The 13,018-nt window shown below is 38.4% G+C and overlaps 1 protein-coding gene across 1 annotated transcript in view; it reads left to right on the top strand.

Annotated features, from left to right (window-relative positions):
* The window catches only part of LOC136877680 (uncharacterized), a 279,154-nt gene that overhangs the window by 65,854 nt on the left and 200,282 nt on the right, over positions 1 to 13,018 (top strand). The window contains exon 2 of the mRNA XM_068228702.1: positions 3,010 to 3,277. Coding sequence (XP_068084803.1) covers positions 3,010 to 3,277 — 268 coding nt within the window. The remainder of the gene's footprint in view (positions 1 to 3,009; positions 3,278 to 13,018) is intronic.

The following is a 13,018-nucleotide window of genomic DNA, read 5'->3' as shown; positions in this document are numbered from 1 at the left end:
AACAGGGAGGACTTTCTTCGAACTAGTTTGGATTTAGAAAGGGTAGAACCACAACCCAAGCTATTGAGAGGGTGATTCAAATACAGGCAGAAAGCAGTGAGAAATGGGCTGCCTTGATAACGCTAGATGTCAAAAATGCTTTTAACACTGCTTCTTGGAGCATTATTTTGAGAGAACTTCATAGGATGAACATTTCTCAGTATCTACAACAAATAATCGTTAAGTACTTCAAAGGACGAAGAATACGATTTCATGATTTAGAAGATCTTGAAATGAGTGCTGGCGTTCCACAGGGATCTGTGTTAGGACCCACCTTGTGGAACATTCTATATGATGGTGTCTTACGCCTGCAGCTGACAAAAGGGACAACATCTATTGGTTATGCAGATGACCTTGCAATAGTGGTAATAGCAGAGAATGTAGAAAAACTGACCTTCCGAGTAAATGAATCACTGAGACTAGTTAACCTTTGGATGGTAAATAATAAGTTGAGATTGGCTCCACATAAGACTGAGGCTGTAATCTTGAAAGGTTCCAGGAATTGGAAAAATGTCCGTTTCTTATTAAATGATACAGTGATTATCCCAGGGAAGTCTGTACGATACCTTGGGGTTCTTATTGACAGGAATTGCACATTTGGTGCACATGTGAAGGCAGTAACCCAAAAGGCAGAGAAGAAGGCATCGGCATTAGCCAGACTTATGCCTAACATCGGGGGACCAAGAACAGTTAAGAGACAGATTATGTGCTCTGGCACAATGCACTCAGGAGGAAGATTCACCGAAGAGCTATGGAAAGAGTAAAGAGGAAAATGCTGCCCAGAGTTACCTGTGCATATCAAACTGTTTCGACAGCAGCTTTACAAGTTGTAGCTGTCAGTATTCCCATTGACCTCCTCTTTGTAGAGAGTAAACTCTGGCATGAAAGGGGTGCGACTGTATCTGCTGAAGAAAAGAAAGCCTTGAGGAACCAACTCTTACTAGACTGGCAAGACCGATGGGATGGCACAACCGATGTTGGCCAATGGACAAAAAAGCTAATACCCGACATAGGAGACTGGCTTAAATGTAGACATGGAAGATTCGGCGTATACGCCATGAAGATGGGAAAGATGCAGGGAGATGGTTGTCGGTACTGTCCTGAAAGGGATACAGTAGAACACACTTTTTTCTACTGTGTTCGATGGGAAGAAGAATGAAGAAGAACTTATTAATATACATCACTCCATTCTGATGTCATGCCAACAAGCAGTTCTAGAATAGTCTGAGTGAAGAGGGCAGGGGTTTTTAGTTGGTGGAAATCCGACTCCCACACAGAGTGGTGTCTTTAAAAGATTTTCCCCTGCCATAACAAAAAAGAACTACTACTACTACTACTACTACTACTACTACTACTACTACTACTACTACTACTACTACTACATTCCTCCCCTGAATAGGGAGGCAGGCCTCTTAGACTGTAACGCTGTCTCTCAGGCCGGGAGATTTGTTACGTTGAAAGAGATGCTAGGAGAAAGTGAGGGGATTGGTGTTTGTGGCCTCTATTAGGAACTGTCCCGGCATTTGCCTTAATGCAGGAGAATGAAGAACCACGGAAAACCATTCTCAGGACAGCCAACGGTTGGGGCCAGCCCTGTCACATCTCACGAATGTAGAGGCATAGAGCCACGGTAGATCCATGGCTACCTTCTTCTGCTCAGTTGGCCGGTCGGAGTGCGGAGCTGTTAGACCACTGACCAGCAGTGGCCACTTGTGTGCTGAGACCCACTCTGCATCCACCAATGCAGTGTTCTTGTTGAGTAGGAGCATATGATGTTGTTGATGGTGATTGTCATTACAAGTAATCATATTCATATTGGTCCGTATTGACTACATACAACTTGAGAAATATGTATAGATAGTTTTAACAAACTAATCAATACACAACACTATAATCTGAGAAGATTATCTAATAGTTATCATGCTTCAGCTCTTGGAGCCATTATCAGCACATAAACACTACCAACACTTAAATAAGGAACTATGTTATCATTAATACAATTGAGAGAAAGATGTATGGAAGCAGTAATTATATTTAAGATAAATAATAAGAAAATATAGGAGTTCATTGATGAACAGTTTGTAAAATCATCACATGATGGCTGAATATATACTATAAATTTCAAAGATATCAAAGCAAAATATAAAGAACTTCATATTTGAATGTAGTATGCTGCCAGACATCATGTAACAATCTCGTCATGAACTCTAGATAAAATAAACACTCATAAAACACTCCAAATAAGTCTGTGTAGCGATGTTGACAGTGATGATCATATTTTAGAGAGATTCATCCAGAATACATTTCAGAAGAAATATTATATGATTCAATGACTATGACAGCTGATGATAACCAGAAAGGTCAAAACTGGTACCAAAATAAAAAATGACGATATAACTGATACTAAGATATAGTTGTATTCACATGTGTTCGTACTGAATAGGTGGACCCCTTAAAACCAAATCATATGTAACTAATTGGTGTTAATATGGATCCAAAATGAAACTTAAAGCATTTGATGATCAAGCCAACCTGCAAGTGGGGTCCATCTGATAAACACAGGTTGGAAAGTCGTTATTCAAGGCTTCGTAACTAGTCAATGGTCGATCAGCATGTTCAAAAAAGAAAAGAAAAACCTCTCCAGCTGTTAGTTTTGTCACCATGCCTTGTCAAGGGTTTAAAAAAAAGAATGGAGAGAGAGGGAAGTGTATTGGATTATACTACTTGGCTTACTATCCTCCTTACACCTTGCTGTGTTTTGCCATAGAGGAGAAACTGTATAGTAAAAAAATTTGAATAAAAAAGTATAAAATTTCTTCTGAAATGTATTCTGGATGATGATGAGACCAGATTTACTTTAATTATTAAAAGACAATTACAGTTTAATTGGGTTACAGCTTGTGTATGTTTCAACCAGAACTAGAATTAACTATCCATCTGAAATGTCCAAAAATATTCTGAATGTTACAGCAACAAACCAAAAAGCAGCAGCATAAGAAAGGAACACCTGAACTTAGCAGGAAACATCGAGCATCCATGATGCGTACTGCTATGCCAAGAAGTGAGAGTACGGTGTTAGTAGAATCCGATAAGCCACGCATTTCTCCTTTACATGATGCTGATGATAGTAAAAAGAAAGGATTACGGCATAAAACAAGCGATACGCCCAAACATGGAGATGCTGAATCAAGATTGAGCAGGCACAGATATTCTGCTAGAACAGGATCCATAACAAGTGGTATGAATGTCAATATTATTTTTTACTTACTTCATTCCAGGATTAGGGCTGGTGTACATTATGAAAAAGGAGTATTGTCCTGAATGTTAGCTTTGAAAGAAATGTCCCACTTGAACGTTTATTTTCCAGTAAATGTTCCAAATATATAGTATTAAAGCTTTTCTCCATGCACATCATTTGGTGGAGTGGTTTTGACCTGGAATACGGAGAGTTGCCCCAGTTAAGTTTGGACGATTTTGACGTACCTTTTGTCCTAGGCGATTCCCTTTCTCCAGACCTGGTTGTGCTCGATGTGATTGCCACGGACATGGACTATTGCCATACATCTCAATTTCCACTACAGAAGACTTCAGTGGAATACAGGAAGAAGAATATTGGCCCATACCTCCTTACACACTTCCCAAACATCTAAAAATGTGCTTGATATGGTCAATCATAGGACATAAACGTATAAGCCGATCATTGATTGTCTGCTGGAATGTTCTGATTGTCAATGAAGTGCAAATACTTCAGTGTCTTACAAAAACAATTGTATGTCATATTGTCAAGTATTACTGATAGGGCGCAGAGTATATTGTGACATTCGTTGTGAAGACTACATTTTCTACAGACGGCCTTGGTTCTTCATCCATTTTGTTCTAAATGCATAGAAATGAGAATATATGACAAATGTGGAATGAAACATCAGTAGTCTGTCTTGGTTTGCATAAAAAATTCCACCAAAACACTACAATATGGTGTAGTTCTAATTGAGGTTATGACTGTGAACCATAACCTCTCGTACATTTAGACCTCATATGAGGCCCCTATATTATTACACAAAATAATGGTAATAAATTGCATGTACAATAAAAATACTAATACCATTGGAAAGAGCATGCTTTTCTGCTATATAAAACATTTTTACTTATCAGTTGCATATATTTGTAAAGGACGTATCAATTTCAATAATTTAGTCTCCATATGAAACACACAAATAACAAGAGCGCCACAACTGCCTACAACTTCGCAGCTGCAAGGAAGTGCTGTTATCTCATAGATATAGTTGTAACTAATATCACATCTCACATGAGGTCTAAAGTGAAGAACAGAGTCATCCTTTTCCACAAATTCATAACAATATTAAATGAACGGTGCACTAAATGAAACATAATTTTGGGACCTCATATGAGGCTTGTGCGCACGAGAGGGTTAAGGATGTCTGGAGTCCTAGAGGGTCAGACTCTCTTCCGTGGCAGTTTTTTTTGAAGTTGTTGTATCTGGTGGGAAACCATTCTGATGTAATTTTATCACACTGCCTATAGAGGACTTACTAGTGTTAAGACCTTTCATTTCACACTGTTACACAATCCTTAATAATGAGAAATTCAGATCAGAAAGGTCAACAATGTAGCCTTGACATATATCTGCAATTTGGCAGGCCATGAGTTAACAATGATATGGTATGACTGTACGCGACACTTCTCTAAAATCACAATGACTAGACAGAACAAAAAAAAAAAAATGCAGATGCTTCCAGAAATGGCATGTGAGCTCAGAGTCATGTCTTGTATTAACAGGGGTAACCCTCCATATGTCTATAGTTTGGGAAGCATACTTGGAACCATGAGCATTAGATAAAAATTAAAGTTTCAAAATTGAAATAATTTCTAGACAACACATGTGATGATGGTATTCAATATTTTGATGTTGGTGAAAGCCATTTCTTTTCATCTTTGACTTAGAACCTATAAAAGTCAAGGTTCATTGTCTGTCAAAACTAATGCAGGAACTATGTAATGAACAGATTAACCTGAAAAAGGGCAATGTTTGATTAAAATTGGAATGACATACTGTACCGTACCCAGGGGTAGGAACCCTCTAGGACGATGCCTCCATTTCCTGATTAAACATCCGACTAACTCAGGTGGGCAGAGAGTGGGTTAGTTGTCAAGGGTAAGTCTAATAGTCGAAGTTTTATCACTTATCTCTAAGTATATGACAGGAATAATGGGGGTTTATCTCGAACAAGAAACACTGAAATGGGGTAAGATGAGTTTATTACATAAAATAACCCTGAATCATACTACAACAAATAAAAATCCAATTACTAATACGTCACTGAAACGAGCATTGAAATGAAATTGAAATCAACAAAAGTGAAAATGGTAAACAAACATAAAATATGCAGATCAATTATGCAGATCAATTAAAATGATAAAATGAAAGTTCCAAATTACAACTTTAAAGATTTACGAGTTTCAAAATAACACAATATAGTCCAACGTTCCTGTTCGCTTGGAGTAGCACCACTTTAAGTATCACATATTACAGATTGAAATTCAGGGTAATTGCTGCGATAATTGCCTTTAAACGTGATTTAAGACGCATTTGTACATGATATGAATTACGAAAAATACTAGTGGCATTTCCCTACACTATATTTACAATAAACAAACAATTAAAATACACAAGTATTTACATCAGATCAGTTGGGGAAAACTTATATACTACACTGACTCGACGTGAAACGCGGTTCACCAAAAGATCTAGTAAGAACTAGATTGACCATAACCTTACACTTAGCACTCGGGCTGTTCCCCATTACTCAACAAAACAACATAACAAAAACATCATGAAATCACATAAAACACACATATAATTTAATAAACACATGGAAAGCAAAGGGCAACACTGCGTTCCTTTTGCTGCATTTCAGTACCTATTAGTGCCCTTCCTCAGTCATATATTTCCTGCTTTGCAGTGGGCTGAAAAGAATGATAAAACTCAAGACTGCTCTGGGAACTTGGCCACTGTTTTGCAACATTATATTATGGAAATAGCTCCTCACTTTTTTGATATCTGTATAACCTTGGCTGATAAGCTAACCTGTAGGGCGAGCTCATATCTCAACAACTGCTCATAGCTTCACATACACAAGCGTACATATTGCCAGCATGCTACTATACTTCAACATACATATCATATTCACTGGCCTGACATTTATTTCATGGCAATTCTGATTCTCAATAATATTTCAGAATACAATCTCAGGCCTATTCTCACCTCACACAATTCTTATAACATTTTCAGGCATGCAATCTGCCTGCATAATTGACTTCATTTATCATCATGCATTAAACGCTCATGTATATCTTGTAAACTCATCAGCCTTTCTCATTATAAATCTGGGTTCGATTCCCTTTCTTAATCATTGTTCAAAACAGTTTACAACCCACATTAGAAGAATCTATTCTAGTCAACGGTGCATATACAGCTCCACACGTCTCACAGCTCCTGTAATACATGCAACATGCATCCTATCTGTGACTAATCTTTCTAAATAAAAAAATAAAATTTTGTTTCAATACCGTGAGTATATAACTCAAGAGGTTGATGATTTGGCAATCTAATCCTTCCATCTCTACCAAAAAGAAACGCGGGAATAACCTTAAGCTAGATAACATACAAAATTCACACAAATAAGATCAAATAAATCCTAACATTTCCCTCAATATCCCATCTAGCTAATTGTAAAATAAAAGAAATAAAGAGAAGATATGCTTTCCCCTCCTGTCCATATCTAAAATGAACACATGCTGTCAGGCAAAAATTACACTAAAGAAAATCCCTATTCTAAGCCTCGCTAATATTAATCGTAATTCATAAAACATGCCATTTAATTATAATACATGCGTCTTATCTTGGCAACTCCCTGGACACTGGTAGCAGCTTACATCCCTGCACCGATGGAGGTCTACTCCATTTTCAACAGGTTTTCAACACATGGAAACAATCTTTTTTCTTCTAAAGGCGATGCCATCCTCTTGAGGTTAGTTCCTGTATAACAGCAACACACAAATTCTGATCAATATCTCTTCACCGCTCTCCATGCACATTGCTGAATAAACCCTTTGTTAGCAGTAAATTAAGGCCAATATTAACACCAAAACACAAACCACACGTAATACTCACTGCAGAATAAATGTTAAGGGTTTAAATATAGTAATTTGGAGCAGCTCGCGGTTCGATACGAAAGTCTTTCGAGATTCGCAACCGCCCCGAAAGTACAGTGTGGATGAGCGTCTCTCACTGAGTTACCAGTCTGCGGCTAACATTACCGTCTGTTACTTTAACATAAGAACTTGCGACTTAGCGCAGTTGGTGACTTATAACTGCACCCAGTTTACGAAGCACTATCCTCAAGAATAAATCCACTATCTTAGGTCAGTGCGACCTAACAGTGTTAGACTTCTGCCCACGTGGCAGCATGCATGCGTTCTGTGCACATTGTAGTACAACACAGATAAAGGAGAAGTACGGAGCAATGCTCATTTCACGACAGCACAGACAATAAGAAGAACGCTCTTAACAGGTGGGGCGCTTAAGTAACATAGCCAATGCCGATGTGGCTAGAGGATTCCCAGTATGTTCAACTACTCAACCAATCAGAGTCTTCGTCACACACAATGACTTTATAATTTGCTAAAATTAATATCAGACGCACTCCTGATAACTTAATTACGACTCAAATAATTGTTATAATTTACTCCTTACTATTTCTCGCTCTCAGACCTGTGGAAAGACCTCAAAAAACAGAACTGACTTCTCTTCCTCGCTGCACACATCACACAGATATCGATGTTGGTCAACCTGGGATTTTAATTCTGCGTGGTCCAGAATTCATATTAGCCACACCCTTGCTTCCTAATTGGCTGAACACTCCTCGTGGCCAACGAATTCTTCATGTGTCGGGATGTGCTAACTCTTGGTAAAGTTGAACATTTCCCACATGCGCAAGCAAGCTTCGCGAACCATACAGCGGCATTACGACTCCAGGACTTCCGGTCTCAACTGTTCTGTAATCTGCTACTTTTCCAATGCTGGACTGAAATCCACATTTATATAATTATTTATTATGCCAAATATATGACTTGATATCTCATATGGTCCGTCAGGGTATGGCTCAATATTTCATTCATGAAAGAACATAATCAGATTATGAGGGCTGTTTGTTTTAACTTACGTTTGTTTCTAAAAGTAAATTGCATAGTGGCAGGAAGCAGGTCTGCGCATTGTACGATTGCGCCACTCACTCGCTACAACTGTCACCAGTGCTGGCTTCAATCCCTCAGTCATCGCCGATCTACGGGCGAGTAACGATGGCCACAATGATCGATGCTCCTGTCAATTGTGAGTTGTGAAGTGTGATTCATCTCCTTCAAGCTGAAGGATGCAGTGCTGCTGAAATTCATCACAGGATGAGTGAAGTGTTCAGTAAACACTCTATGAGTGACAGTGCTGTGAGAAAATGGTGTAGGAAATTTGCCGATGGTCGAACAGACGTCCATGATGAAGGTAGTCAGGGACGGAACTTCTACAAAAGTTCAAGTGGAAAGTCTTTGACCACCCACCTTACAGTCCAGACTTAGCACCCAGTGACTATCACCTCTTTCGAGAAATGAAGGCATGGTTTGGTGGACACTGCTTCGCTACCACGATGAGCTTCAAGACAGTGTAAGGACCTATCTGAACTCACTGCTTGCAGACTTCATTGCAGAGGGTGGGAAAGTTGGTCTGTCGTTATGACAAATGCCTCAACCTTCATGGTGACTATGTAGAAAAATAAGTAGGAATGTACAAATATTTTGGTAATAAAATCATCTTATCTCAATACATCTATTATTTATGGCCTATTAGAACTTGCAAAAACAATGGCCTTCATATATCAAATCATACTTTTAATTTTAATTTTTCATAGAATTGATGAATATTAAGAAAAATATAAAAATATTTGTGATAAAATTCTGTGTATACTTTCTTAATAATGATGTCAATTTATGAACTTATCTTAACAATGGGGACTCCTTTGGTGCTTCCTCTCTATTCATTGGTCCATCTTGGACTGTATTGCTTTGTTCCTAGCATCTTGCCAGTTGGCTTGCTTACTGGTAACTTTAAGCTGCGTCATGCTCAAGGGATGTGATTGGCTTTTGTGGAAATATTGTTGGTGTTATTTTTCTACTTCCTCATTATTGTTGTTGTTGTTTTTGTTGCTGTTGTTGTTGTTGTTGCTGCTGCTGCTGCTGCTGTTGTTGTTGTTGTTGTTGTTGTTGTTGTTGTTGTTGTTGTCATTCTGTGAAATGCAGAGGTGAAGTAAGGTGTAGGCATGAATGGTGGATATAGAAAAGATTAAATAGTAATTTAAAACTTTAAAATTCTGAATATATTTCTTTCCTAGGTTTTTTCTTTTCAGTTTTTACACTTTGCTAAGCAATAACAAATAGTCAGGTATAAAAGTTTAACTCAGGTGCTCGAGAAAAGTTTAGAACAGACAACATAACTTAACAACATGAGGTTGAAGCACCCCTGTTACCACTTCACCAAGAGCACTACTGCTCCCTTCAAAAACTCCTCAAGGAAACTGGGCTCCAAAATTTACAACAGTAGGAAAGAGCATCTTTGCTCCAGGTGTTGGTGGTGGTGATTATTGTTTTTAATTTTTTTGCTAGCTGCTTTATGTCGCACCGACACAGATAGGTCTTGGATGATAGGAAAACTTTAAAACGGTCCACCTTTTCAATACAAAAATGTTATAGAACATTGAAAAGGTGGACTGTTTTAAAGTTTTCCTATCATCCATTCTCAGTTCAATACGGACAAAACATGAAATTCTTAGGTTTAAACAGATAGGTCTTATGGCGATGATGGGACAGGCAAGAGCTAGGAGTGGGAAGGAAGCAGCCGTGGCCTTAATTAAGGTTCAGCCCCAGCATTTGCCTGGTGTGAAAATGGGAAACCACGGAAGACCATCTTCAGGGCTGCCGGCAGTGGGGTTCGAACCTACTGTCTCCCGAATACTGGATACTGTACTGGATACTGGCTGCACTTAAGCGACTGCAGCTATCGAGCTCGGTGATTATTGTTTTAAGAGGAAGTACAACTAGGCAACCAACCTCTATATAACACTAATCAGAGAGAAGAAATGGAAGGGGTCCAACACTTCAAAAAATGAAGGTATCGGCCATAGGAAGACAAGGACCATGAAGGGCGTGAAAATGAAAGACTCCCTAGCCCTCGCAAACCTAATAGCGTCGGGGTCGGAAATGAACAAGAGTCGACCAAGAGAGATCGGATAGGATAGATGAATGTGAGGAGCCTGGCACAAGTAAGTGGAAGCAATGCAGGACTCAGCTAAGTGCCCCGTGGTTGCCAATACACGCTCCAAAGTTCAGATCCCCTGGGCCCCTTTTAGTCGCCTCTTACGACAGGCAGGGGATATCATGGGTGTTATTCTACCGCCCCCACCCACAGAAGGACGTCTTTGTTCCACACAATACTCTCTAGGAGTCATTTCTCCAAATTTGACAAGTTCAGGCCTTGTAAAAGCACAATCTACATTTTACCTAAACCAAACAGTATTCACTGTCTTATCTGCTCAACAGTTACATTTGAAAGGAAATGAATAATGGAAGTTAACGTTAACAGGGGTAACAAGTACCCATTTTACCATGGCCTTAGTTAAAAAAGAAAAGGTTGAAGTTAATGGCTGAAAATCAAAATGTTAGGAGGTAAACACTTGCACTCCTCCAAAATACACTTGACAGATACCTAACATCCTATTTGGGCTGATGGCCCTAAATTTCAGAGGCTAAGCCTATAATACGGAGGTGACTAGATGTAGAGAAAGTTTACAAGGAAAAGATAAAAATAACGTTTACGAAATCATAGTCACCTCAAAAGCAGGTTGAAGGGGAATATAAGAGGGTTCCCACTCCTTATTCCCTAAGTTAAATTAAGATCTTAAACAAGATGTAGAATTTACACAGCTTCTGATAAGTTCACCTGCATACACCCCAGCGTCAGTGGGTGGGGTCTGATACATCCCACTCTGATGAGTCTAGTGTCAGACCTAAGACGAAACGCTGGTTGATAGAGCAAACGCCTGAAAAGCCTTACATCTGATCTGTTTTTTGACATGCTCTATTGGTGGAAAAATATCTGATTCCCTCCTTGGGAACTTAGAATTTCCATTCAGATTACATTAAGAAAGAATGTTGAAACCTTCCCCTCAAGTTAAGTTTGTGAGACTATTGTTTGTCCAACCCTTGTCCCGTTTTCCTACGGGGTCGGGTATGAGATGAGATGAATCTGTCATGGTAGGTTTTTATGACCGGATGCCCTTCCTGACGTCAACCTCATCAGAGGAGTTAATGAGATGAAATGAATGACATGATATATGATAGTTGGGAGAGGGTGAAACTCGGTGCCGGCACATAGCCTACTCCTGTCAAATAGCACCAAGGGGTCTTCTCAAGCTTAACGTTGCCATCCAATGGACGAATCACCATCAACAGCGTCATATGCCCTCACTCCATATGAGCACTGCGGAGAGGTTTGGAATTTAATCCAGGCTTTTGGCACGCAATCTAGTGATTAGAAATTATATACCACCACCTCCCCTACCCTGCCGGCCAACATTCTGATCGTGAAAATTTTTCGACCAACGGGACTCGAACCGGCTAACCTCGGTGTCAGACCGTTTTAGATTTTTCTGAGACTACATGATCAAAATATGACTGCCATTACCTTGAGCTGGTGGACCTTCTGGAGATGGATGAGGCAAGTCCTCCCCTGCCTCTTCTACTAACACACTCTACTGCTGGACTGGACTGATCATAAGACAACATGGCCCCAATGGTCCCAGCTTTTATAGCTGAGAGGAAGGTTCCAGATTTCTCTGGGCTGTAGCCCTGATGAACCCACAATTTCCATTGGACAATCAAATAAGTATCAAAAACCGTGATTGGTTACTTAATAAATAAATGTACATAATTTCCTATTGGCTACAATTTTAAGCTGGCGGGAAGAGGTAGAAGTGCTGATAACATTAGAACACCAAAAACATTCTACAAACAACACAGTTTAGGAAACCAATGTTTACAAAATTTCTCTTGAAAATTAATTGCCCATCCTGTCATCAGAGGGAGCACCTAAGTTGATAGTAGAGACATCTGTTGATGAATGTTCAAACTTCTTCCAAAACAAGTTTCATTGTTCATGTTATAGATGGCCTTCTAAAAGACACTTATGGTAATTTAAATTCACGGAGCGGGTATACCTCTGGTACAACAACAACAACAACAATAATAATAATAATAATAATAATATATTATGGAAACAATATACTATATCGGACACACAAAGGGCTTCCAGGTCGGAGAGGATGAGAAAGTTCTGGGAGAAGAAAAAGAAGAAATTAACTCATATGTATTGATTTAAGTGCTCCAATGTGGGTGTAAAATATGTAAACAATAATATATAATAAATAATATTATAATATTATAAATAATATATTATTATTATTATTATTATTATTATTATTATTATTATTATTATTATTATTATTATTATTATTATTATTATTATTATTATTATTATTACAAGAATTCTGTGGAACGCAGAGGTGAAAGAAGGTGTGGGCATGAATGGGTGGATATAGAAAAGATGATGATGATGATGATGATGATTATTATTATTATTATTATTATTATTATTATTATTATTATTATTATTTGAAACTGTTTTTGACATGGTACTTAATTTAGTAGAATGAATAATGGAGAATCCTTTACATGTGTGTGATCGTTGAAGTTATTCTGTTTGGATTTTTCCATGATGTTTATTTCTATTGCCTCCTTTATATTTAATAATTTCCTATTATTTTTGATGTGTAATATGTTAAGATCTGTATCATTGTTC

Source organism: Anabrus simplex, chromosome 7 (genome assembly GCF_040414725.1).
Source record: "Anabrus simplex isolate iqAnaSimp1 chromosome 7, ASM4041472v1, whole genome shotgun sequence".
Lineage (NCBI taxonomy): Eukaryota > Metazoa > Arthropoda > Insecta > Orthoptera > Tettigoniidae > Anabrus > Anabrus simplex.
The sequence above is the reverse complement of the archived record's forward strand: the minus strand, read 5'-3'. Positions and strand labels throughout refer to the sequence as shown.